Below are 25293 nucleotides of genomic sequence, written 5' to 3' on the forward strand. Positions count from 1 at the left end.
GACTTAGGTCAGCATGTAAAAGACACGAAAATTTTTGTTTCACATATTTGCGCAACTGTATTAAAACGCACATTTTCAGGAAAAAATATAATAAAAAGAATTTTAGTGCAAAACCACACCATGTAATACCCATTTTTGCTTAAAATATAAAAGATGAGGTTGCATCAAGTAAATAGATACCAAACATTCTAGGTCTTAAAATTGCATGCACCCGCGATATCCCCAAAGGCGATGGTGCCCAAAAATCCCCACAGGTGATGCTTTTAAAGCCTTTACAGCTCATCAGTTTAGAGTTAACTAGGAGCTCTTGAGCTAGAACTATTGTTCTCACTCTGATGTTCATGGCAATATATCACACGTATGGTGCGACTGCGTGCACACCCTGGGCTTGTGTTTTCGTAGGTGTGTAGGGCTACAAGGGTTTTTTCTTTTTTTTATTTTTATATTCATTTTTACTTGATTGCTATCACAAGGCGTTAATAAACCCCCTATATGTTCGCAATGAGCAGGTGACAGGTACTATTTATGGAGACAATAGGGATCTAATAGACCCCAATGTCTCCACTGCCCTTCACACCATCTAACCAAGCACAGATTGGCTTGGTGAGATGTGTCCCCTGGCTGTGCTGGCCAGAAAAGAGTGCATCTGAAATTGAAAGTGACATCACTTCCGGTTTCACTGTTTACATGAGCGATCAAGGCATGGATTTGCCTCATTCTCACTGCAATCTTTCTCCCCCAGTTTCCGGCTGTGTTCCTAGGCACTAGTGATCATGAGACAGCCCAGGTAAACATGGGGGAGGGGGGCCGTCAGCGAAAGGCACCACGCTGCCAGCTGTGGGAAAGTGATCGGCAGCTATGAAGCTGCTGCATCACTTTCACTTTGAAGCCAGTGTTCTATCAGATTTCCCTACCCCATCAGATTTTCCTACCTACGTCATTTCCGGTTGAGATCAGCTGTGGATTCGTCATGCACCAGCTGTAGCCGCGTCACACGTCCTACTGCGCATGCGCAGAATAGGTAGGGAATTTTGATAACATCGTAAGAGGTGAGGCACAAGTCCTACTGCGCTTGAGCAGGCGCATGCGCACCAACGGGTCGGGCAGCGGGATCTCTTATAACAAACATCCATCCGATCTCCATGGCCCACACTGAGCTGACCTGACACTGCACCGACCCGACAATCCGATCTCCATGCCCCACACTGCGCCGACCCGACAATGAGACAGTGGGCGTGCGCGTGTGGGTAGGGAATAGGATTGTCCCATTGTCGGCTCGCCGCAGTGTGTGCCATGGAGATCGGATGTATGTTTGCTATAAGAGATGCCGCTGCCCGATCCGTTGGTGCCCATGCGCCTGCTCATGCCTTAACTCTTACAATGTTATCAAAATTCCCTACCTATTCTGCGCATGCGCAGTAGGACGTGTGACGCGGCTACAGCTGGTGCATGACGAACCCGCACGGGAAATGACGTAGGTAGGGAAATCTGATGGGGTAGGATTTTCTGACAGAACACCAGGAGGTAGCTGTACAAAAACAAACACAGACTGATGGCTGCTACTGCAGTCATCAGCTTGTGATTAAAGGTTCACTCTTTGGACGTACATAGTACGTCAAAAGAGCTGACCTGGTTAGGCAGAGTTTTTGTCAGCCAAATGTGTACCGTAAGCTTTGTGAAGAGCCAGAAATACAAAATGGCTATTTTATATACAAAAGTTGTTACCTGGTCTTTGTTTGGAAAATAATGAAGAAAAAACCCCAGGAGAAGTCCAGCTGCAATTCCAACCACAACTTCTAACACTCCTCTGATAATGTTATTAAGGGTAGATCCTAAAAAAAAAAAAAAAGAGAAAAGGTATACATACATTTTTTTTTTCATTAGCCTGCTTTAACCACTTGATCTATGGAAGATTTACCCCCCTTCATGACCAGGCCATTTTTATTTTTGCAATACGGCACTGCGTTACATTAACGGTCAGTTGTGCGGTCATGTAACTTTGTACCCAAATAAAATTGATGTAATTTGTTTCCCACATATAGAGCTTTCTTTTGGTGGTATTTGATCATCACTGTGGTTTTTTTTGTGCTATAAAACAAAAAGACAATTTTTTTTTTATTTCCAAAAATTTTTTTACTTTCTGCTATAAAAAATATCATGTAAAATGTTTTTTAAAAATCTAATTTATTCATAAATGTAGGCCATTATGTTTTCTGCTACACGTTTTTGGTAAAAAAAAATCCCAATAAGCGTATACTAGTAATGGCGGTGATCAGCGACTTGCGGCAGACAATCAGACATTAACTGACACTTTATGGAAACCAGTGACACGAATATAGTGATCAGTGCTAAAAATATGCACTGCAATGCAGATGCAAAGATGCAGACCTTTGTATGGTGCTGGAGAAGAACAAACTAGAGCTATTTTGTTTGATAATGGTAGCAATAATTTACTGCTTGACGCTTGGATATCTGAAATCCTTCTCCCAGATAGGATAGCCTTAGGAAATACTGCTTCAGTGTCACGGAAAATATTGAGGAAGCAACACTAGTTTCACTGCAAGTTCTAAGGGGAAAGAACAATCTGTACAGGCCATTCAGTATTGGTTTACCAAGATGTGCGGTGGTCACTGGATTTTAGGAAGTGACGACCTGACCAAGATTTGACTACCACTTAATCCCTTATCTCGGCTTTCTTGCAGACATCTTGATCTTTACAGTCGGGAGCAGAGGTTTCCAATCCTAAATTCTGCGAGGTTTCCTATGTTCTAGTATACCTGAAGTTTGCAGAAGGTTCCTTCTACAAGGAGTAGAAGGCTAGATGGAGCTAGCTACCACAGGGTTTCAAATCCTGAAGGTGAGACTCTGAAAATGTTCACTCTCCTGCTCTGTACGATAGGTCTCAACGTGGTGCCAAACTCCTATCTTGACATCTTACTACATGTGGATAATGTGCTCCCTGCTGCCCTCAAAAGACTGGGGACATCCAATATGGCTGTAAGTATAGGAAACAAAGAAGGCGCTTAGGCCCAGCGCATTATCCTCAATACATGTTTTTTTCAATAGTATAAAAACGGAGGCGAATGTACTCACAATATATAAACGGAAAACAATCAGCGCAAACAGGTAAGTGTACTCAATGTGAATGGAAATGTCAGCTGAACACCGACCCAGGATACACAGCAGAAATCCCAGAAAAATATATCAAACAAAATTGGTGCAGCGCAAATCCTCTAACTGATCATAATAATGAGGAAAAGAACTAAAAGTCCCAAAAGATGGAGAAAATCAGTCCTTAAGTCCAATCTGTGTTGAAAGAAGATGTAGAAAATAACGGCTCCACACAGTGAACTCCCTCCACCAGATAGCACACATATGCCCTCACTTTATATTTTGACCAGTTTCACCAGAGGTCAAAAATCGCAAGGAATATCACATCAAACCATCGGCTTCAGGTTCACGTACATACATCTAAAAGGTAATTCAAGACCAGGTACCGCTCATGGACATATGCCCTAGGTATTGATATTCACAGGTGTTCCAAAGGATAGGGACATAAAAAGAAACAGGAGCCTCTAAGTGCAGACTGCTAATGTTATACGTCTTTAATAGAAGAAATGCACCTACATTGGGGAAGACATGAACAGACACATCAGTAAAACTCAGCGTTGTGGGCTCCACAAGCCACCACAAGAACTCGAGGCAATAGCAGCAGCAGCGGGTGACGTCAATCAGATGCGACTCCACCTCCCGTACGCGGCGTTACGTTCAACAGGACTTCGTCAGCGGTACCTGGTCCTGAATTACCTTTAGATGTATGTTCATGAACCTGAAGCCGATGGTTTGATGCGATATTCATTGCGATTTTTGACCTCTGGTGAAACAGTGGTCAAAATATAAGGTGAGGGCATATGTGTGCTATCTGGTGGAGGGAGTTCACTGTATGGAGCCGTTATTTTCTACATCTTCTTTCAATACAGATTGGACTTAAGGACTGGTTTTCTCCATCTTTTGGGACTTTTAGTTCTTTTCATCATTATTATGATCAGTTAGAGGATTTGCGCTGCACCAATTTTGTTTGAATGTACTCACAAACCAATGCTTGCATCATAGCTTAGACATAACATCATCTGTTTAAGTTCATATACGTAAATTCACAATGCTCGTAGATAAATCCGTTAAAACGCGTTTTGAGATTACTCTCTTCTTCAGAGCCTTGTCTAGATGACTACTGGTATAGCTGAAGGACTCTTGTGGTCCAATTCCGTGCCTCTCAGCCTAATGCTGTCACTTTGCAGATCCTCCTCTCATGTCTGAGTGTAAATCATGTTTTGATGATAATGCATTAGCCCTACTGACGAAGTCGTGACGTGCAAGCGTATAACGCCACGCGTATAGGGGGCGGAGACCTCGACGGACGAGCGGCGACTACCCAGCACGGCTCCTCAGAGCTAATTTGAAACCACCTGTACGGTCCGCACAAGCCATATTGTGCTACATATGTGAGTGGATTTTTATCATTCTTCAATAAAATGGTTATTGGTAGCAGTGAGCACTTAGATCTTGTGTATCTTTTACATATCTCTCCTGCATACGGAGCCCATGAGAGTACCAGCCCAGCAAACTGTATCCATAGATCTGAATGTACTCATATTGAGGATTTACTGCTTCTTTATCATCTCATTGAGGTGAGAGGCCATCTTGTGGCTAGATGGTGGTGGTGTTTTTGAGCACTCTAGTATTGAGACACCTATCAAGCACCTTTATATTTGCCTCACATTTGGATACTTTGTGGATTGGACTTTCCTTCTTATTGCACTTTAATTGTGGAATGCATTTTATGGACACTTTCTATATGCACCTTTAAGATAGATTGTATATCTTATCTTTCATCAAGCACATTGTCACTTTATTGATTTTATATAGCGCTGTATTTTTTACTATTTTTGGTCCATCTTACTTCCGTGAGTGAGGAAGTTTTATAAAGCTGCTGTATATTGTTCATTTGCACAGTTTTTGCTAAATTTGCACCTCTTTACTTATTTTGAATTGTGTAATAGCACTGTGTCACTTTATAATATTAATTGCGCTGATTATTTACTTTTACACTTCCTTTTATTAAAACCCAGCTATGAGAAGCGTATATAAAAGGAAGCTTCCTCTAATGAAATTTCAATTACTTTGTTTTATGCTGATCCAATGGCTTCAGTAATTTCAGTGCATATATAATTTCTGACATTTAATTTCTGCCCTTCTGATTGGCAATACTCATACTGGGACAGTAACTGACAAGCTATTGAAACCTGAGAATGCAGCATGACAACTACAATTTTTAGATCACCACTGGCTGTCCTGTGTTTTTATCATAACAAATTTAATCTAAAAGCAAATTAGAACTGCTCATTTACAGACTTGATTCAGTTTTAAAAAAAAATGTTCAGTAGTTAATTACAACCAGCAATATTAAAACCTTTTCACTGCATAATTCCCCAAGTGTAAGAGGGGGTGAATAGGCAGCCTTGAAGTTCCTCCATAGGTCAGCATGTTTCACCTAAGAGAACATTTGCCAATTATTGGCTGCACATGGAAAAAAAAATAAAAATAAAAACTCCGGTAGGCTGTGGTCATAGATAGTTTGAAGCAAATGTTTAAATAAAAAGGAACTTATTAAAACAGCTGCTACCACGTCAATATGCCCATCATTGCAGGAAGCTGTTATTTGCTCAAAACTCAGTAATGCTAGTTTCTATTTTGTGTCAGGTCACCATTTCTAGGAGCCCTGCAATGTTCCATCTCCAGTGTTGGATGGAAAATCAAGTGGCAGCCATGCTGAATGATTCATTTTCAGCATTTTGTTGGCAACCATATTGTTTTATTATTTTTTTTTGGCCAAAAGCATTAGTTTTCTATGCACAGAAGTGAAAGCCATAGAATGTTCTAGTACATGCAGTAGAGGCAGAAAAGTGAACAGTATAAGCACTATGATTCTTGATCTATGGTGCCAATAAGAGGTAGGCAAAATAAATATACCTGATGAAAATGCCATTCCAAAACATGTATTGAAGCCGGTTATAGCCAGAATGTCATCAAAGCTTCCAGCAGCCATCAACAGAGTTGGGATACCTTTATCTACTCCATAGCCCTCTTTCTGAAGAAGCAGCATAGAGGGAACTACAACAGCAGGAGACACAGCACCGAGAACAAAGCTAAGCAGAGAAAAACATCAGAAAAGTTACATTTAGTAAAGGATTTCTGGATGTTCAACAATATTGTTAAATACAGTAAAAATGTAGAGTGCATGTAAACCCTTACTGAAGGGCATTAAGTTTTCTTATGAAGTGCATGTCATAAACATGCACTTCATAAACTGCTTCTAGTCAATCCTCGGGAAGGGTTTCCTAATGGTGACAACAGTGGGTCATGCCTTTGTAATATGTGTCAGCATTGGCCACTTAAGAGTCTCCACCAGGAGAGCCCGTGGCGGTGACAACACAAAAGCACAACTAGGAGGCAAGGAGAGAGCCTTGCCACCCTATAACAAAGCGCTGGGAAAAAACCTTAACAGGATCACCAGGTGTTCTTTCAATGAAAACCAGATTTAAAAATATTATAAAATTACTTTAACCCCTTTGCGCCTAAGAGTAAAACAAATGTTAATGCCTAAGCACTATTTTGAAACTTTGACACGTGTTGATAAAACAGTTTTTATCATCGCAACTGCTTTGTGCATTCAGGTGGATTATATTTTATTTTTTTCAGGACAAATTTGGCCTTCACTTTGTGGTAAATAGTAATGGATATCTCCTTATATTTTTTTCATCATCAAAGGAAAACGGCCAAAATAGTAAAATAAATAATTTTTTAATTTAGCTGTTTATTTCTTGTTACTACCATAAGCTACCACTAAAGAACAAAAGCTACCACTAAATTCCCCTGCTCCTGACGATTGCAGCGATATCACATATGTGTATGTTTGCTGTTGTATGTACCCGTAGTAAGGCTCAGAAACAATGCTCAGAAACAATAATGCGCATGTTGCTTTTTTTTTTTTTTTTTTTTTTTATCCTACCCCAACAAAATAAATAAACAATCATGCCCAAAAAATATACTGAACATGACCTTTGACCCTTACTTGACCCACATACTAACCCTGGCACTGACCCAAACCTTGATCTTAGGTATTTTTCCTTTTTTTTTTTTTATTTTGTTCACCCCCATTTTTTCCCCTTACCATTTACAGAGAGAAACACAGGGGCAGGCTTTACAGTGACTGATCACTGTGATACCCAATCAGAGGCTATCATTTAGATGACCAGGAAATGGGAGTTCCAGGTCCTGATGGTTAGTACGGGACCCGGGGCTCCCGCTGAGTAAGTATATATGTGGCTCTACGGATAAAAGCCCAGTCAAGTGAGGCAGCATATATGTGTACTGTTCAGGGTGGATAAAAATCAATTTTTTTTTTAGTTAACAGAAATCAGATTTTATTTTATTTAAATCAGATTTTTAGCAAGATTTGTTTTATTAAAATGCTTGTGGAGTAAAAATCTATCTAAAGATAGTTCAGTTTTCACGTCCACCCAGAGGGACCACCAGAGGGGTGGGGGGATACAACTTACCACACCATGGGACCAGGCGGGCACCACTTCAGACAGACCACCCACCATCTTGGCATGGGTGTGCTGCGGGCCAGAGGTACGCTGCGACTCAGGTCATGACTAGAATGGTGACCAGGGCTATGTGTCCTCGCGAGACGTTTAACTCGCTGGCCAGCCCCAGTCCAGTGGGGCTATGTCGCACCCAACCCAGCGCAGAACTAAGGTCGCGTCGCGCTCACTGGCCAGACTGGAAAGACAATAAGGATCTAGGATATCCAGTCCGTCGCCAAGTCTGGCAGTTGATTTTAGTTCTCAAAGGAACAGAATGGTTTGTAAATCTCACAGGAAGAGAAAAGAATAAAAAAAAAAGAAAAATTTTGTTTAAAAAAGGAAAAAATTGCTAGGACCAGAGATCTCAGCAAGGAACTAGGTTCTTACTCCTGACTAGCCAGAAAAAAACTGAAGTCCTATAACAGAGAGTGCGAGTATACCCCTTGGACTGCCCTATTGGTGTTGTCAATTTTTTTTCCCGCTTAGTGTCCTACTCCTATGAAGAGAGCAGCATAAACCCATCGGTCAAGAAGATATGGAGCGGTGTTCGTCAATGAACAAAAGAGAAAACAGAGTTAGGTACCAGGTAACTCTTTCTAAAAAGTCTTCCAGAGAAGCACCGGAGAGATAGGCTCTTCCCACCTGAAACAGGAAACACATTAGTCCACCATTATAAAAAAAAAAAAAAAAAAAAAAATCAGTCGTACCTTCAGTCTCAGTAGTATAAAAGTACCGAAGAACCCCCTCAGTATGCTCTTCTCAAAGCCACTTTTCTAATGTCGTTTAGGAGGGGAACAGATGCTGCCCTGGAAGACTACTTTTTTTGAGTTACCAGGTACCTAACTCTGTTTTCTCTAATCGTCTTCCAGGGCAGCACCTGAGAGGATGTCTCGAGCAATACTTGATAGGGAGGGGAAATAGACTGGAGCACCTTGTGACCAAATTTCTGGTCTTAGCTGGACAGCTGGTCGATACAGTAATTGTAAAGGTATTGAAATTAGACCATGTCGCTGCCCTGCAGGTCTGCTCTGGTATAGCCCCAGCTCTTTCTGCACTTGATGATGCCCAAGCTCTGGTTGAGTAGGCTGTGACTCCGCTCAGTGGGGTGAGGTTTAGTGCTTGGTAAGTTGTTTGAATAGCAAGCTTTATCCATCTGGCTATCGTACTTTTCAAAGCCAACTTCCCATTTGTTTACTCCTGCATGTAGGACGAATAGCGTGGTTGTTTTTCGCCACGCTTTAGTTTTTTTGAGGTAAGCTATCAGGATCTTTCTTACATCCAGCTTGTTATAAGTGACTCTTTTTCTACAAACCATATAATTTGAAAGGGAGGGAATAACCACCCCCTGAGTTCTGTGGAAAGTTGAAGAGACTTTCGGTAGGAAAGAAAGATCTGGTGTGAGAATGATTTTATCTACCAGAATTAAACAGTAAGGTTCTATCATGGATAGAGCCTGAATTTCGCTGACTCTTCTTGCTGATACCAATGCCACCAGGAGTACTGTTTTTAGTGTAAGGTATTTATCCGAACTATCCTCCAGTGGTTCGAAGGAATCCCTTGAGTACCGTGATGAGGTCCCATGTTGGAGTTCTGCTGCACCTCGCAGGCGTGGCTTTCCCTAATGAGTGTCTTCCGCCAGCCTAGAATCTAGGTTCGGAAGATAGGGTTGCCACTTGAACCTTCAAAGTGTTATGAGAAAACCCCTTGTCCGCTCCTTCCTGCACAAAATCTAAGAATGCTGGAATAGCCCCCTTGATGGGATTCCTTTTGTTTTTGTACCAGAAGACAAACTTTTTCCTCACTTTCTTATAGATGGCTCTACTCACTGGTTTACTGCTGGCTAAGATGGTGTCAGACAGACCTTTGTTCTGCAACCTTGTCCTTTGAGGCACCAGGCCGAATACTTCATGACCTTGTGGCTCGGGTGGGTGATCCACCCTTGCGACAAGAAGTTTGGTATGTCTAGAAGAAGTATTAGAGGAGGCTGTACGCCGAGGTTCCCTAAGTGACTGAAGCAAGATCCCTTCTTTCACACGCATGCTTTGGATCTCAGAGATAGCAGCGGCTTGATTTTGTCCACGCTCTGCCCCTACAAACAGATATGCTTTTTTATAGACTGGCATTTTGTACGCCTGCTGATTTGCAGAATAGCAACTCGTCTGGACCTGGCACTAGCCCTATGACTAGTTGTGTTAGGTGTCATAAGGCTTTGAACCTTAGCTGTGAGCAGATCCTGGGTACTGACAAGATGCCAACCAGCAGAGCTATGTATGGAAGATGTGGAGGGGAAGCAAGCCTTAGCAGCACAACTTTTAGGCATCTTAGATAGCTTTTCCCTATCAGTACCTGTGGATTGGCCTCCTGTCGATTCACTATAGCTAGGAAGATTTTCAGGTACCTAGTTGGGGGGGGGGGGGGGGGGGGGCGACAGGAAAGCGCCATCAAGTAGCCTAGCGCTACCAGGCCAGGGAAAAAAACGTTGTTTTCCCTGATTTACTCCCCTGGCGGGCGAGGAGCTTCCCCCCCCCCTCTCCCAGCCCAGGGCCCTCATTGTTTTTTGTTCTTAGGGAAGGACAGCTTGAGGATAAACTCCTCTTTGCCAGGTTTGTTTTGTGGAGTCCAGCACTTTTTTTTGGACCCTCTGGATTGGCGAAAGGGTGTTTCCCCTTACTCTTTTTAATTTGAGGAAATCCCTTGTTTTTGGCTGCAGTTCTCTCTAATACCGTTTCCGGGTCGGGTCCCAACAGTAAGTCGCCTGTAAAGGGGATGCCGCATAATCTGTTTTTGGAGGTGATTCCTCCTTCCCATGTCTTCAGTCACAGGCCTCTCCTAGATGAATGTTTAGGCCAGTGGTTCTGGCTGACAGATTCTGCTGATGTGTCCGCTAGGAAAGCTGCTGCTCTGGTTAGAGTGGGAATGTTTTTTTCCAGTTCCTCTTGGGGTGTCCCCCTCCAGCAGTTCTTGAAGTTGTGTCAGCCAGACCAATAGGGTCCTGGCCGTGCAGGTGGAAGCTTTGGCTGGATTTAGATTTGCAGCTGCGGCTTCCCAGGCCCTTCTTAGAAGCCTCTCTCATTTTATCCATTGAATCACTGAGAGTTCCTGGAGTCGTCAAAAGCTAAGTCAGCTTTGTTAGCGATTCTGGCAAGCGAGGCATCTATCTTGGGGCATTTAGCCCAGGGTTTAGGATCCTCCTCTGAACGGATGTAACGGATCAACTGGCACCCGACTGGGTACCTCCGTTGACACCATAAACACCATAACCACCTCAGACCCCACAAACCGCCGCAGATTGGTTGGGGTCTCGCCTGTTTCCTACCCACCCTGGACCTACGACAAGGCTCCAGGTTCCAGTGGGTGAACCTCTCTTTCCCCAGAGAGTGCAACAGGAACAAGCTATTACAAGAGCTTAGTGATTATTCAAGGGAGTATGAAGAGCATAGCAATCCCTTGTAGCAGATTCCTCCAATAAGAGACAGAACTCTGGATTGAGGGTGAAGAAGAACTCAAACTGCTTATTCAAACACATGCACAAAAATATATACACTGTGGGACAACCCCCCCCTCCCCCTTAGCAGCCAATCCACATAAACTTATTATGGGATGTATATGTGTATCTTAAGGGAGAGAGAAACAATAAAACAATGGAATACAGGCACTTACCAATAACAAACCCCACCCCATCTCACTATCTAGCAAGGGTCTATGAGACACTCCTGCAATATTCTAGCAATCTGAAAAGTCAAACCATTCATCTTCATACATTTCCTGAGGGATATTGCTGACAAATATTACCGTCCCATCTGAAGCCATCCAAACCATTCTCTCAGCGTCCCCCAAGTATCTGTCCCTCACTCCCAGTGACGGTGAACACTATCACAACAGATACCTGCGTTTAATTGCAGCTGGGGTAAAGAGCTTCTTTTCCGGATCTATCCATTCTTTTTTAACCAAGTTTTTTTTAGGAACTCATGTACTGGAAATGTTCTAGGTTTTTTAGTTTGTAACCCTTTGTACATTTTATCATGTACATTTTATCATGTAGAGAAAGCTCTGCGATCTTTTGCTGTTTGATACCCAGTGTATCTGTAATAGCTCTCAGTAAATCATCCCTGTCTTCCAAGGGGAAAAGTTTACCCTCTTGATGCTGGGTCCTTAAAATCTGAGTCCAGGCAAAGACTCCCTTCGTGAACGGATTCCGAGCTATTTGCATCAGATCCTTGCTCCACCTGATCCACCTCATCCCTGCTGCGTGAGGGGATAGGTGACATGCTGGTAGATGGCGTCCTGGCCTGGTGGGAGCCTCCAGTTTTTCTATGGCTGTGCGAAGGGGACCAATTGTGCTTTTAATCTTCTTTTTGAAAGAATTAAGCATATCTTTAAAAAGGAACCCCTGTGACTCTTTGGCCACCATTTTATCGATGCATTTCTGGCATAGGGGTTTTCTCTATTCTGGAGGAAACTTGAACTTGCAAGAGGGGCATGCCTTGCTACTGGTCTTTGCCTTCTTCTCCTCTGGGGTCTTTGCCTGTAAATAAGCACAAAGGACCCAGTGAACAAGGCAGTTGCCATACACAACAAAGAAAAAGCAGTCTGTTGGTGAGATAAAGACAGAGGTAATTCCAGTGTGCTCTGGCTAACCTTGGAGCTGTCCTGTCCAGCAGGATCTGCAGGGCAGGGCAGGGAGGCGTCTAACATGGTCAGTCTCAGAAAGAGAACCATAACATAGGGGCCTTTAACTGCTTCCTGCCCAGCTCCAGCCCCGCCCCCAACTGCCATACAGGTTGGTGGACATACCTGTATAGACCCATCCTGGTACCTATGGTCAGCTTTCCCAGATAAAGAAAGGGGACCCCATATGTTCCGTCAGTTTCCAAATGCAATTTGCCCGTTTGAGAACCATGCCGTGGCTTCTCAGGCTGCCCGGAAGTGACGTAATCGCCAGTGACCACCTCGCCCTCTTCCAAGACGGCAGCGGACTGGGAATTACGCATTGTTCCGGCCCTGCCATCATCTTGCTCCTCCACAGTGAGGAGCTTCAGGAAGCCAAGGTGGCCGCCCCGAGCAGGTGCCTGAGGGGGGCCAGCACGGCTCTCATTCACCCACACCTATGAGCAGGGACCAAAACGCTCCCCCCCCCCACCCTTGGGATCGCTGAGGCCAGGCGGACCAGCCTGAAAGAACTCAGGCATAACCAGGTACGGTCTTAGGGGGGGGATACTGCCAGCATCCTGACAGCTGGGGGAATAGTTGCATACCTCTCAGAAGGGCGAAACCTCAGGGGGGCCTTCTCGCCCCAGTGTGATGCCCCTGACCCGCACTGCCCAATGCTCGCTGAGCTGGATGGGAGGCTGGTCAGGGAGCTTCCTGCAGATAGTACACAGACTAAAAAATAAACTGTTGCAGCTCTCGTGGGTCAAGGGGAAACGCAATCAAATGGTGGACTAATGTGTTTCCTTATATATTTTTATAATTTATTTTCACACAAAGAGCTTTCTTTCGGTGGTATTTAATCACTGCTGTTTTTTTTTTATTTCTTACAAAAAAAAGAAAAAAGACAGAAAATTGTGAAAATAAATAATTTTTCTCCTTCACTGATGTACGCTGGTGAGGTGGCGCTGATGGGCACTGATAGGCTGCACTGATGGGCACTGATAGGTGGCACTGACAGGTGGCACTGATGAGCACTGACAGGCGGCACTGAAAAGTGGCACTGATGGGCACTGAAAGGTGGCACTGAAAGGTGGCACTGACGGTCGGCACTGATGGGCACTGACAGGCAGCACCGATGAGCACTGATGGACAGCACCATGAGTGCCCACAGTGCTGCCAGTCAGTGCCTAGCTGAGCAGGCACTGATGGGCACTGACTGGCAGCACTATGGGCACTGATTTTGAGCACTGATGGTGGGCACCGATTGGCACTTGATTTCACATTTGTGTAATTAGGGCACTGATGATCAGTGCCCTGATTACATGTCTTTGTCTCCCCTATGAGGAGGAGCCGCTGATCGGCTCTCCTCGCCTCACACTCTGACAGTGTGAGGCGAGGAGAGCAAAATAACGGCACTTCCTCATTTACATGTGACCGGCTGTGATTGGACACAGCCGATCACATGGGTAAAGAGTCATATCATTGACTCTTTACCGAGATTGGGTTTGCGCCTTGTCCTAGCCAGTGTTAATTTTGGCAGCAAATTTCGATTTCGTTTTAGTTATAGTCTTTTGACTAAAATGCAATTTTAGTTTTTGTCGTATTTTAGTCTTTTGACTGAAATGCGATTTTAGTTTTAGTCGTATTTTAGTCATCTGAATTGTTTTAGTTTTAGTCATATTTTAGTCGACTAAAATCTCCAGTACATTTTAGTCAACTAAAATCTCATACATTTTAGTCAACTACAAATCGAATAGGTTTAGGTTAATTGTATGTAATGCATTATTTAAACATTTCTCTAACATTTCCAAATGAATTGTATACTCCTGGAGTAAAAATCGAATAATATTTTATTATAAGGTTTGAACACGCACTACAGACACAGATTTAGCCATTGTGATATATAACATCTTTATAAATAAAACCAAGTTTCATAAACAAACAGAAATATTGCTTTTTGACAAACCGAAGTGCAACTTTAAAACACAAAAAAAAACAAAAAACTGTAAACTCCATTGGCTGTAATGTCATTGCACATATTACCTGAATATATTACCAACATAAAATATTAGGGAAAAATATAAGAAAAGCCTTTTTCCTAATTTTTTAGTTTTCAGCAGCTTAGTAGATGCCACTTACTTAGGCTTATGTGGTGGTGCAATACATGTTTAAACTTTAATGTGCTATTATTACAGGCTTTGGATGGAATTGTGTTGCCGATTTAGAAATGGCCAGCAGAGGAGTGTTAATTTTGATGATGTCAATTTAGTTTTAGTTATAGTCTTACGACTAAAATGCCATTTTAGTTTTAGTCGTATTTTAGTCTTATGACTAAAATGCCATTTTAGTTTTAGTCTACGAAATTAACACTGGTCCAAGCAACACGGCGCGGCCATGGTCGCCGCTATGCGCGCCCCCGGGGGCGCGCGAGAGAGGCAGTTCTGGTGCGCCGTCATATGATGGCGCCCCAGAACAATAAATGAACCGCTCCACCGTCATTTGACGGCGGGCAGGAAGTGGCTAAATTAATACTTTTTACTAGCGTTTTAAATCAACTTGATTTTAAAAAAATCCACCCTGGTTATGTTGGCATGAAGGGATTAGCTATATACAATTTTAGCAATTATGTTTAGATATACTTTAAAGAGGAAGTAAACCCTCCTCTACAAGTTGTATCTATAGGTAAGCCTATGATAAGGCTTACCTATAGGTACTGTAAATATCTCCTAAACATGTACCGTTTAGGAGATATTTAACTTCGATGTATCCAGTGACGTCACTGGCGCAGGCGCTCTGAAGCAACGGCCGCTGGTGCCGTTCCTTCAGAGACCCGTGCCGTGACTGTCGGCTCCCGCGCGCGTGACGTCACCGCGGCTCCAGCCAATCAGGTGGCCGGATGCCGCGATCCCGGAAGACGGAAGAGTGGACATGTCGCCCGTCATAGAGGTGAGTGAGCGGCATGGCGGGGGCTCGTTCCAAGGTAAGTATTGCATAATGAGCTAGTATGTGATGCTCATTATGTCTTTCTCTTACAGGTTGCAAAAAAAAAAAAAATGGTACGGGTTTACAACCTCTTTAAATTCAACAAATCTAGAATTTTCCTAAAGCTGAAGTTTAGCTAAAAAATATATTCAGCCCTACAGCTTTAGCCACAATACTTACCAGTAATGGGGAATGTCCCACGTCATGCAGGCAGCTGGATCCTATAAAAATATTTTCACTGCAGTGAAGCAGACAGGTCCTCGTTCTGGCTCTGAACTTTCTGCGATGAGGGGGTTAATAGCTCCAAGCTGTGGGCTGAGCAGCTGTGAAAAAAAGCTCCCAAAGAGGGCCTGTCAACTTCTATCTCCTCCTCCACTGAGTAAAGTTCTTTCAATGCTTCAATGGTCTGCAGTCTGTCTTGTTAATGATGACAAAGTACTAAGGACGTACAGAAATTGCCACTGCAGACCTCCTTGCTTGAAAATCCTGGATTCCTGATAGTTATACTAAACCAATGGCTTAAGTGCTTTTTAAGTCTTTGACCAGGGACAAGTATGCAGATTAGGAGTTCTGACTTCCATCAGACATTCATGATCTGTACACTTGTTCTTGGTTTCTTCTTTAAGAGGTATCAGCATTTTCAGAAAGAAGACAGCAATAGCAGCTTCCACATTAATCTTGGCTTCCTTCAAGAGGTCAGATATTGGTATGAGAACCCTCATTGCTCTTATATAAAAGGGCATGTATGTATTCCTCCACCACCAAACAATACATTATGCAATTTATAAGAAAAAAATTGTATTACCCCAGCATAAATCCCCATGTTAAAGGCAGTCCCATCAGCAAGTAAGATAAAACAGCAGCACAGCAAGTCTCAATCGCACAGGGACCAAAAGAAAGCCGTAAACACACTGCCTTGAGTTTCCTTAGAGCCTGAATAAAAATAATAATTTAAAATAAATTAAAAACAAACAATCTAAATCCAGTTTGTCAAGCAACAGGTCAAAACAATTATAAACATTATTATTATTATACAGGATTTATATAGCGCCAACAGTTGGCGCAACACTTTCCAACATGAGGGCAGACAGTACAGTTAAACTACAATTTAATACGGGAGGGAATTAGAGGACCCTGCTCTTTAGAGTTTACAATCGAGGGGGGAGGGTCAAGTGATTTAAAAAGGTAATAGCTGTGGGGGATGAGCTGATGGAAAAAATAAAAGTATGGTTGTTAAGTAGGGGCAGAATAGGCTTCTCTGAAGAGAAGGGTTTTCAGGGATCGTCTAAAAGTAAACAGTAGGAAATAGTCAGACAGACTGGGGTAGGGAGCTCCATAGTAGAGGCTCAGAAATGTCCTTGAGGTGAACATGGGAGGAGGTCATAAGGGAGCTAGAGAGCAGGAGGCCTTGGGAGGAACAAAGAGAACGATTAAGTTGGTATTTTGAGACTAGGTTAGTGATGTAGCTGAGGGTCAATATATATGTGAATTTATGTGTCCTTTAACTGTAGATTTAGCTGATTTTGTGGTGTTTTAGCAAGTTATTCAAATAAACCAAATCTTACTTTAAAAAACAAATTTGTATGTGGAAAAAAAAAAAAAGAATTTACCTTTGGATCAAGTCCAAGTCCAGCCCGCGTCAATATGATGGCTAAAGCAATGTTCCTCAAAGCTGCAGACCATTTAAAATTTATCTTGACTTGATCAGTGACAACAGGGATATTTCTTATTAAAAAACCAGCTAGTAACATTCCTGTAAAAGAAGTGTACATCAGAAACAAAAAGTTTGTAAACAGGTTGTCAGAGTACTGCCTACCAAACCTTACTCGCCAAAGATTACAGCAATGAAGGCATTTTGATCTACACACACACACACAAAGAGTGCCCTAAGGCTCTATTCACAATAGCGTTTAAGCTCCTAGAAGCTGTTATTAGCATTTTTCCTAGAAGATAAGTAATGTTATCCTATGTGTCCATGCACACTACTTTAAGCTATTGGAAGAAAAGATTATTCGGGTTCAGTGTTTTATCCTGGAAATTGCCAACATCCCTCTAGAATATGTAGAAAGAAAGTTCCCCTAGGGGTGGGATTTTTGAGGCAAAAACCAGGACTTGAGTATGCTTAGTAAAGAATTTATTAAACAATAGTGTTACAAATTATATACAAAAAACATGTATTGAACAGACAACAAAAACCACATGTATGTTATAAAAACATGGCCATAGATACGTCTCTGATGTAGAGGCTGTCAGATATCTGGATGGGACCAGACGCGTTTCGGTTGATTTGCCTTTTTCAATAGTCCAAGAGGAAACAGATCTCAGACTGGAAATGTAAAGAGCATCAATCAACACTTAAAAATGACATTTGTATGAGTAGTCATATAAAAGGTAAGAGTTTACAATGTATATATATTACATAGCACAGCCCTCAAAAATTCATCTCGCCTGCTCGCATTTTGCGAGTGAATTGATGAGCTGGGCGAGTAAGAACAGGGCTGTACTGTAGGGGGAATATGCAGCTGTGTGTGTGTGTTTCATAGCCCAGTGAGCAGCTTCCCCCCCCCTCCAGGAATGGGAGAGGCTGAATCTGCTCTGCTTTCTCCCACCCCTCTCTCTCTCTCCCTGTGCCTGCCCACACACTCAGTGCAGTCCGTGCTGTGTGAATGTGTGGGCGGGAAAGTTTAATTAGCAGCCAGCAGCTACATGAACATCTCTGACTGAGTGAGTATAAGATGACCGGACTTACTCCTCCCTACCCTCTCACCCCCCCTCTCTGTCCCTGTCATCTTCCTCTCTGTCCCTCTGTCACATGCTATATGTGCCTGTTCCATGAAAGTGGGGAGGCATCTATTTCTGGGGAGTCTAAAATCCAGCTATATTACTCCAGGCACATTGGTGGTGGCAAGCAAGGGGAGTTCCCTATAAACCTACATTAGTGACCCTTTATTTATGAACAGTTTCCTCCTGCTCCATCTACTTCAAGTTTATTGGACTTTTGATGGACTCTTATTGATTCTATTTTATTTTATTTATGCATTCATCTTATGCATTTACTTGTCTGTGAAGTTTATATCTATAATTGTTCGGTTTATTATATTTTCATTGTGGTACATCAGCACCCGTAGTGATTCAATTGAACCTATTGTATGAATGGTAAGAGGTTACCACCACTACTGAAATTTTACTCAGAAAGACCTAGAGTTTTTTGATGAATTTCAATTCTACATATTAACTATTAAGGCCTCTTGCACACGATACTCCTGTTTGAGCATCTCCTTTTGGCCTCTTGCACACAATACTCCTGTTTGAGCATCTACTTTTTTCCAGACCTTTTTTCTTGTATGTATTTGCGAGTATTTGAGAGTATTCACGTGTATTCGCGTGTATTCGCGTGTATTCGCGAGTATTGAGGCTTAAATTACTGACCAAAAATGCAGATTTTTCTATTTTGTTCTTACTGAAGAATACACAGCGCTTGTTTACGCGCCTGTGTGCATAGGCACATTACAATTAATGGGCTGTATTTTAGCTCAAAAAGCTGTACTGAGCATTTTTAAGCCACAAAATGCCCAAACAGGAGTATCGTGTGCAAGAGGCCTAAGTAGCAGCATTTGTGATATTGATTTATCTGTATATTTTTTCTTTGACCTTTAAGCGCAGAGGATCACACAACAGTCTATAATTTATAGTCTATTTATAGTGGTATTTCTACACCATCTCTGTCTCTTTCTGTCACCCCCTCTCTCTCTCCCTCTGTGTCACCCCTCTCTCTCCCTCCGTGTCACCCCCCTCTCTCCCTCCGTGTCACCCCCCTGTCTCCCTCCGTGTCACCCCCCTCTCTCCCTCCGTGTCACCCCCCTCTCTCCCTCCGTGTCACCCCCCTCTCTCCCTCCGTGTCACCCCCCTTTCTCCCTCCGTGTCACCCCACCCTCTCTCTCTCTCTCTCTGTGTCACCCACCCTCTCTCTCTCTCTCTGTGTCACCCACCCTCTCTCTCTCTCACCCACCCTCTCTCTCTCTGTGTCACCCACCCTCTCTCTCTCTCTGTGTCACCCATCCTCTCTCTCTCTGTGTCACCCATCCTCTCTCTCTCTGTGTCACCCACCCTCTCTCTCTCTGTGTCACCCACCCTCTCTCTCTCTGTGTCACCCACCCTCTCTCTCTCTGTGTCACCCACCCTCTCTCTCTCTGTGTCACCCACCCTCTCTCTCTCTGTGTCACCCACTCTCTCTCTCTCTCTGTGTCACCCACCCTCTCTCTCTCTGTGTCACCCATCCTCTCTCTCTCTGTGTCACCCATCCTCTCTCTCTCTGTGTCACCCATCCTCTCTCTCTGTGTCACCCACCCTCTCTCTCTCTCTGTGTCACCCACCCTCTCTCTCTCTGTGTCACCCACCCTCTCTCTCTCTGTGTCACCCACCCTCTCTCTCTCTGTGTCACCCACCCTCTCTCTCTCTGTGTCACCCACCCTCTCTCTCTCTGTGTCACCCACCCTCTCTCTCTCTGTGTCACCCACCCTCTCTCTCTCTGTGTCACCCACCCTCTCTCTCTCTCTGTGTCACCCATCCTCTCTCTCTCTGTGTCACCCATCCTCTCTCTCTCTGTGTCACCCACCCTCTCTCTCTCTCTGTGTCACCTACCCCCTCTCTCTCTCTCTCTCTCTGTCACCTACCCTCTCTCTCTCTGTGTCACCTACCCTCTCTCTCTCTCTGTGTCACCTACCCCCCCCCTCTCTCCGTGTCACCTACCCTCTCTCTCTCTCTGTGTCACCCACCCCCTCTCTCTCTCTGTGTCACCCACCCCCTCTCTCTCTCTCTCTGTCACCCACCCTCTCTCTCTCTCTGTGTCACCCACCCTCTCTCTCTCTCTGTGTCACCCACCCTCTCTCTCTCTCTGTGTCACCCCCCCTCTCTCCCTCTCTCTGTGTCAGCCCCCTCTCTCTCCCTCTCTCTGTGTCAGCCCCCTCTCTCTCCCTCTCTCTGTGTCAGCCCCCTCTCTCTGTCAACCCCCCCCTCTCTCTCTGTCAAACTCCCTCTCTCGGTTGTTGTTGTTGTTGTTTTGAATATATTCAATTTTGTAACTTAATTCTGAATAAAACATGTAACAGTGTAATTTTAGGAGATATTTTACGAGGGCATGTTTAGGGGCGGTGTAGGGTTTGGGTGGGGCAACAAGTGGCGAGTAACTTTAAGGCCTGGCTAGTAGCTCAGGACTTAAAATTTTGAGCCCTGACATAGTATTTGTTTTGCCAAAAAGTATAGATGTCATGTCAATAACGTGTTAATATGAATACATACCAGATAGAGGAGTTCTCTGTGAGACGGGACGAAAAAGACCATGTGGGAAATTAAAATCTTATTGGGTACATGAACCCGCGTTGCCAAAAAGCCGCCAACTGATGTATACTCAGTTGTAGTTCTCTGTGTTTACCGACCATACACTGTATGTTAAAATAATGCGTATCTGAGTTTGGAAGGGAACCCCCAGGGTGTTTTTCATAAGCTGTGGGGAACAAAGAAAGAGGGTGAACTTCCACATTAAGTGGTGGCTATGCTCCTCCAATCCTAGTTCCCACAAGGATCCCAGAAAGTAGGTCCGCATTAGAGGGTGTCTATAGGGAAGAGAGATGGGAAAGAAGTAGAGTAGGCAAGAGCAGAGTTTGCTAAGGAATATTATGACAAGTAATTAAGTGGGTAACGATGGAGTATATTACCGTATTGGTTTGTGAGGTTGTACTTGTCTTGACTACGCCACTATAAGATAAATTGTACCGGGCTTCTCCAGTACTAAGTTCAATATTGGACACGTGGTCTACAGGGTAATAAGTAAGTTAAATGTATTAATTATATAGAGGCTAATGAACAGCCTAAAGGAGGCGAAATGGGAGCACCGTTCCCGAGGGTGTGCGAGTAAAAACTGTCACCTGTAAATAGGATTTGTTCCAAGAGAAAAAAACGCTTGGATAGCCATGCAAGAAAATAGCTAAGATGCAAATAGTAAGAAAAAGGATCAAAAGATGTGTAAGACACCATTTCTCCTCCTTTAGGCTGTTCATTAGCCTGTATATAATACATTTAACTTACTTATTACCCTGTAGACCACGTGTCCAATATTGGACTTAGTACTGGAGAAGCCCGGTACAATTTATCTCATAGTGGCGTAGTCAAGACAAGTACAACCTCACAAACCAATACGATAATATACTCCATCATTATCCACTTAATTACTTGTCATAATATTCCTTAGCAAACTCTGCTCTTGCCTACTCTACTTCTTTCCCCTCTCTCTTCCCTATAGACGCCCTCTAATGGGGACCTACTTTCTGGGATCCTTGTGGGAACTAGGATTGGAGGAGCATAGCCACCACTTAATGTGGAAGTTCACCCTCTTACTTTGTTCCCCACAGCTTATGAACAACACCCTGGGGGTTCCCTTCCAAACTCAGATACGCATTATTTTAATATACGGTGTATGGTCTGTAAACACAGAGAACTACAACTGAGTATACATCAGTTGGCGGCTTTTTGGCAACGCGGGTTCATGTACCCCGATAAGATTTTAATTTCCCACATGGTCTTTTTCATCCCGTCTCACAGAGAACTCCTCTATCTGGTATGTATTCATATTAACACTTTATTGACATGACATCTATACTTTTTGGCAAAACAAATACTATGTAATATATATACATTGTAAACTCTTACCTTTTATATGACTACTCATACAAATGTAATTTTTAAGTGTTGATTGATGCTCTTTACATTTCCAGTCTGAGATCTGGTTCCTCTTGTTGGACTATTGAAAAAGGTAAATCGACCGAAACGCGTCTGGTCCCATCCAGATATCTCAGACAGCCTCTACATCAGAGACGTATCTATGGCCATGTTTTTATAATATACATGTGGTTTTTGTTGTCTGTTCAATACATGTTTTTTGTATATAATTTGTAACACTATTGTTTAATACATTCTTTACTAAGCATACTCAAGTCCTGGTTTTTGCCTCAAAAATCCCACCCCTAGGGGAACTTTCTTTCTACATACTTTAAGCTATTAGTATTTTTTGAGTTTTGGCATCTAGGAGTAGAAAAAAAAAATGGGATTTTTGAGCCCCCTATAGCAGTAGGAGACTAGGCAGAAAATAAATCTGGCTATGCCCATTGGCAGTCCCAAGGGGGGGGTATAATCCCTCTCTCTGCTATAGGCACTCAGTTTAGTTACAAGCAGTGTCAGAAGAATTATAACTCCACAGAGGGGTGGGGGGGGGGGGGGGGGTGCTGTCTCCGTCAATGAACATCAGAGAAATCCAATTTTTATCTTTCGTTCATTGACGGACACAGCTCCTTATATTCTTATCCATTGGGACGTCCCAAAGCAGTGTGTGGGGTGGGATGAGGGGTGGGCATAGCAAATAAATTCCCAAGGCTAAAAAACAGTAGCCAACCAGGCAACAGGAGCTCAACCAAAAAAAAAAAAAAACTGGAGTCCACCTGAAAAAAAACAATACACCCTCAAAGAGGATCAGGTCCTCCTTAAAACAGCAGCCTGCAAAACCTTACGGCCAAAAAGAGCATCCGCAGATGGCAACACATCCGCTTTATAGAACTTTGTGAAAGTGTGCACCGACGACCAAGTGGCTGCTTGGCAAACCTGCGTCATTGACGGAAAGCCCAGGAGGCAATAAGCGCCCTAGTAGAAAGCTCCTTGACAGGGAAAGGAGGAACCTGACCCCTGATGGAATAGGTCTAAATCACCGTCCATCTGATTCATCTGGAAATGGCCGCAGAGGAAGCGGACAACCCTTTAAGAGGTTCACCTTTGAGCACAAAGAGAGTCTGACTGCCTGAAAGACTCCGTAGCTGCCAGGTACACCCTAACTGCCCAGACCACATCCAAGGCATGCAAGGCAATTTCCTTTGCATGTTTAGGCCTGGAGCACAGGAAAGGCAACATAATGTCTTTATTCAAATGAAAACCAAAGACAACCTTTGGAAGGAACGACGGACAGGGTTGAAGAACCACCTTATCTCTGTGAATCACCAGGTAAGGTGAATGACAGGGTGTGGTCGCCAGTTCAGACACCATGCACACAGTGGTGATAGCCACCAAAAAAGGCCACCTCATGAAACAGGGTAAGCAGGGGAATTTCCCTAAGGTTCTCAAAGGGAGGTTTCTGGAGAACCGAAAGCACCAAATTGAGATCCCAAGGGGGCAACGGAGCCCGCACTGGAGGAAACAAATGTCGGAGACCCTGAAGAAAGATACACACCAGGAAGTGTGTGACCAAAGGTCGTTGGAAGAAGAACGCCAAAGCCGACACCTGGCCCTTGGTGGTACTCAGGGCCAATTACTGTTCAACCCCCCTGTTGAAAGAAGGTAAAGATCCGTACGATGGTAGATCTTCCTAGAATATTTCCTAGCTTTCAAGAGGGTAGCAATCACTGGCTCAGATAAACCACTATCCTTTAGCACCTGGCATTCAACATCCAAGCCGTCAAGCCAGCAACTGTAGAGCAGGATGGAAGATCGGTCCTTGGAACAGCAGATCCTCCCTGAGAGGAAGTTTCCAAGGGACGTCAGTGACCAGCCCCACCAGATAGGCATACCAGGCCCAGCGAGGCCAGTCCAGGGCCACTAAGATGACCGGAATCCCTTTTCCCTCGATCCTGCGGAGAAGTCTTGGCAGAAGCTTAAGAGGAGGGAAGGCGGAAATTAGACAATACTGACCCCACGGGGCCACCAGCGCAGTCTGTGGCGTCTGCCAGAGGATCCCTTGACCGAGCCACAAACCTCTGCACCTTTCTGTTGAGCCGAGACGCCAACAGATCAACCTTGGGTGATGAAACACCTCCGGGTGAAGGGACCACTCCCCTTGGTCCAATGCCTGCCGACTGAGGTAATCCGCCTGCCAATTTTTCAACCCGGGAATGTGTACGGCGGAGAGGGCTGGAATGAACCATTCTGCCCACCTTAGAATGCAGGCTACCTACAGAGCCGACAGGACACTTCTTGTGCCCCCTTTGTGTTTGACATAAGCCACGGCCATGGCATTGTCGGATTAAATGCGCACTGGACAACCCTGAAGACGATCCGTCCAATGGTTCAGACACAGTCTGAACCCTCTGAGCTTCAAGACATTGATCGGTAGACTGGACTCTTCCAGCATCCAGATCCCCTGAGCAGAATGCTTGCCGAGGACTCCTCCCCAGCCGGATAGGCTGCCATCCGTGTTGACCACTGTCCAATACTAGGGGAGGAAGGATTTGCCCAGCCGAAGCACGAAGCCACCAAATCAGGGACTCAGCCGGATCGTATTTCCAGAGACTGCGGAGTCTTGTCCCATTTGGTCAGAATCTCCCTTTGCAGGGACCAGGTATGGAACTGTGCAAACTGAACCGCCTCGGCACCAGGCCCAGCACCCAAATGTCCGTAGGGATGACCATCTGCTGGACAACACGAGATGAATTGTAGCCTGCAATTTGTGGAGTTTGTCCAGAGGAAGGAGCACTCTGGCGAAGGCTGAGTCTAGATTCAGGCCCAGATAGTCCAGCTTTGTGGACGGAACCAGAGCAGACCTCTGAAAATTCAGAATCCAGCCTGAAGTCCCGTAGAGTTTGCATAGTGATCTCCAGGTTTTCCACGAGAGCAGAAGGAGACTCCGCTCGCAGAAGGAGATCATCCAAGTAGCCCAGTACCGCAATCCCCCGTTGACGTAACAAGGCTAGTACCGGGGCTACTTTTGTGAAGAGGCGAGACAAAGGGTAATGCCACAAACTGATAATGCTCCTCTCCCACAGAAAAGCGGAGAAAACGCTGGTGACTGGCACATATTGGAATGTGAAGGTAGGCATCTTTGATGTCAATAGAGATGAGGAAAGCCCCCTTATGCAGGGATGCCACCACTGTGTGAATGAACTCCATTCTGAACTTCTACACCCGCACAAAGCAGTTTAGCGACTTGAGGTTCAGGATGGGATGCACTTTGCCTTCCTTCCTTCCTGGGAACTGTGAA

General features: G+C 44.1%; 1 protein-coding gene across 1 annotated transcript in view; it reads right to left on the reverse strand.

Moving 5' to 3' along the window:
• Positions 1-25293, reverse strand: part of LOC309552510 (sodium/hydrogen exchanger 9B2-like) — a 132161-nt gene that overhangs the window by 74248 nt on the left and 32620 nt on the right. Inside the window, exons 4-7 of the mRNA XM_082253472.1 lie at positions 16892-17034; positions 16087-16214; positions 6031-6206; positions 1726-1832 (exon numbers count right to left, since the gene is read on the reverse strand). Coding sequence (XP_082109598.1) covers positions 1726-1832; positions 6031-6206; positions 16087-16214; positions 16892-17034 — 554 coding nt within the window. The remainder of the gene's footprint in view (positions 1-1725; positions 1833-6030; positions 6207-16086; positions 16215-16891; positions 17035-25293) is intronic.

The sequence above is a fragment of the Pelophylax lessonae genome (genome assembly GCF_965119305.1).
Source record: "Pelophylax lessonae genome assembly, chromosome: 1".
In the NCBI taxonomy this organism is placed as follows: Eukaryota; Metazoa; Chordata; class Amphibia; order Anura; family Ranidae; genus Pelophylax; species Pelophylax lessonae.